This window comes from Penaeus chinensis, chromosome 25 (assembly GCF_019202785.1).
Source record: "Penaeus chinensis breed Huanghai No. 1 chromosome 25, ASM1920278v2, whole genome shotgun sequence".
Lineage (NCBI taxonomy): Eukaryota > Metazoa > Arthropoda > Malacostraca > Decapoda > Penaeidae > Penaeus > Penaeus chinensis.
This window is the reverse complement of record NC_061843.1, coordinates 11,507,314-11,509,813: the sequence shown is the minus strand read 5'-3', so window position 1 is coordinate 11,509,813 and position 2,500 is coordinate 11,507,314. Positions and strand designations below refer to the sequence as shown.

Genomic DNA, 2,500 nt, shown 5'->3' with positions numbered 1-2,500 from the left:
AAAAACTGGATGAGAAAGAAATTTCACTAACACTGCTACAATTATTACAATCTTATAATTACTCTACTCAGATCTTTATCTTACTCGAGCAGCAACTGCCAATCCAACCATAACATACACGCGGAAAAAAAAAATGAGAGTCATTAAATTCACGAAACAGATGTACTATATGCATCTCGGTATATACCATTATGGTAATTACATGTACTTGAGTAAAATTATAAATCGAACTAGACCAGTTACAGTTCTATTCGTGACGTTACAGGTCACCATTTGTCAGTAGAATCGTAACTAAATTTTCAATCATCTTCCTCGGGCAGTCCATGGTACAGCAGCTGGATAACGGACGTAAATTTTCCTGTAATAACCAGATTTGTTGTACTTTAGAGTGAAATTGATTGAGAAGTCAATATAAATGCAGACACCCGTTTCCTTTTCCCATTCATAACCTGCTATTTAAAACATAAAAAAACAGAACTTTAACAAATTCATCATATTTCATCTCCAGAAAAAAATACTTAATTCTCTTTTTTTTAATAATCGGTAAAAAAAAAAAAAAACTCATCACATTTCATCTTACGAAAAACAACAGCACCTTACCCATAAATGCACAGAATTTCTTGGACTTGCTCGCCTTATGAACGCACAGATAGTAGACCGGTACGCCAGCAAAGAAGATGCCACTAGCAATACCCAGCTCGACTGGGCGCTCCACTATAGGGAAGACGACGAGGAACAGACAGATGAAGAAGAACACGATGGGAATCCCAATCCAGATCTGAAGGGAAGGAGTAATGTGGTACGTTATCTAGTACTTGGTTAATTATTGGTATGCGCGACGGTGATAAAATTTCTCATTGCTATATGTGGAACTTCATAAATGCAAACATATATGTGTACTGTAGATACATATACATGCATATAACCATTATGTGTAAGTGTACGCGTGTAAATAAGTGATTGTGGTGACTGTGGATGTTTGACTCCGTTTCTCTCTGTGAGTTCCAAAAACGTGAGTCCTTCACATTGATAATTTTTCAACTGAAGAATCTTGCCTTTATTGGCCTGTGGCGATGCGGGTCCTTGTAGCGCATCCAAAGTAGGGCTGCGATGGACAGGAAGACGAACAGAGACTCGGTGAAGGACACATAATTGATCAGCACCAACGTGTCGGAAGTCACGAGCATACACAATGTCATAAAGCCCTGCGAACGCCAAGGTAGGATAATGCCATAGAACACGTTTAATTAAGTCTTTAAAATTTCCATGAGTCGTTTTTAGGAAGACATTAGATCTATGATTGCAATTCGTTTTTTTTACTTTAAAGTATTTCGAGTTATTTAATTAATTTCAGAGGCTTAGAATGTAGTCTTGAAGACAATGCACATTTGAGATGCAGTTATTTAATAAGGTTTATTCAATATTCCCAAGAGGAATTGTTACGTTTTTGCAGCTGTCAAATGACACTTTATAACCACATATAACCAGTTTAACCACCAACCAAGTCATACACTCGATGAGCAAAAAACAACAGATAGATACATTACCAAGAACACGAGGGCTGGGACGGGTGTGATGGTGTGCACGTTGATGAGCGCCAGAGCCTGAGGAAGGTGTCCCTCCCGAGCGCCCACGAAGAAGAGGCGGGAGCAAGCGAAGATGCAGCCGTTGAGACTCCCGAAGGTGGAGAGAGCGACGAAGATGGGCATGACCCAGTTCAGCACTCCAAGGGCTCGACCGGCAAAGGACTGTAAGTGTTTTTTTTTTTTTAAAGGTTTCTATGAGAAAGTTATCTTTACATGTATTATTTTGCAATGGACATTTGAGTGTGAATTAAAGTTTGAACTTTTGATCGCAGTTACTAATACTAAGATTTTCCTGAAAATACGTAGCAAGGCTGCTATACCCACAGTGTTTGGTTAGAATGACCAGTTAACCTTTTTTGTGCATAAAACCATTGGTAGATACTTGCAGGTTCCTTATAATTGTTTTCATGGTTTCTCTGCGCTTATTGTGGTCTTTATAAAACAGCCAGCTGGTATTCAAATGCAGGAAAAAGAAACTGTTAAATGCTGAAAATTGTATTCTTAGTAGCAACATATGCTATTATATAAACACCGCTGCTTTGGGTTAATAATAGACTGCGGTGTTTTTAGTAAGATCCCTAGCTCCATCAATTATTTTATAAAGTCTACCTACCACCCAAATCAAAAGTTAGTTTTGGATTAAAAGGAATGTGACTGTGACTCATTACTAGCATTCAATCACCTACAGACTATTAGGAAAGTGTCTTTGTTTGCCATCGGATTTTTAAAGAACGGGGCCGCCGAGTGTGAATCTCGTTAACAAACTTCTATCACCTACAGACTATTAGAAAAAGTGTCTTTGTTTGCCATAGGATATCTAAAGAACGGGGCCGCCGAGTGTGAATCTCGTTAACAAATTTTCTTTTTCGTTGTTGTCGGGGGGGGGGGGGGGGGGGGGGCTAAAGAAACGAAAA

At 38.8% G+C, this 2,500-nt stretch overlaps 1 protein-coding gene across 1 annotated transcript in view; it reads right to left on the bottom strand.

Annotated features, from left to right (window-relative positions):
- LOC125038665 (Y+L amino acid transporter 2-like) overlaps positions 1–2,500 on the bottom strand; it is a 12,047-nt gene that overhangs the window by 990 nt on the left and 8,557 nt on the right. The window contains exons 6-9 of the mRNA XM_047632212.1: positions 1,548–1,748; positions 1,056–1,205; positions 601–778; positions 1–358 (exon numbers count right to left, since the gene is read on the bottom strand). The exon at positions 1–358 is cut by the window's left edge and continues 990 nt beyond it. Coding sequence (XP_047488168.1) covers positions 300–358; positions 601–778; positions 1,056–1,205; positions 1,548–1,748 — 588 coding nt within the window. The 3' untranslated portion in view covers positions 1–299. The remainder of the gene's footprint in view (positions 359–600; positions 779–1,055; positions 1,206–1,547; positions 1,749–2,500) is intronic.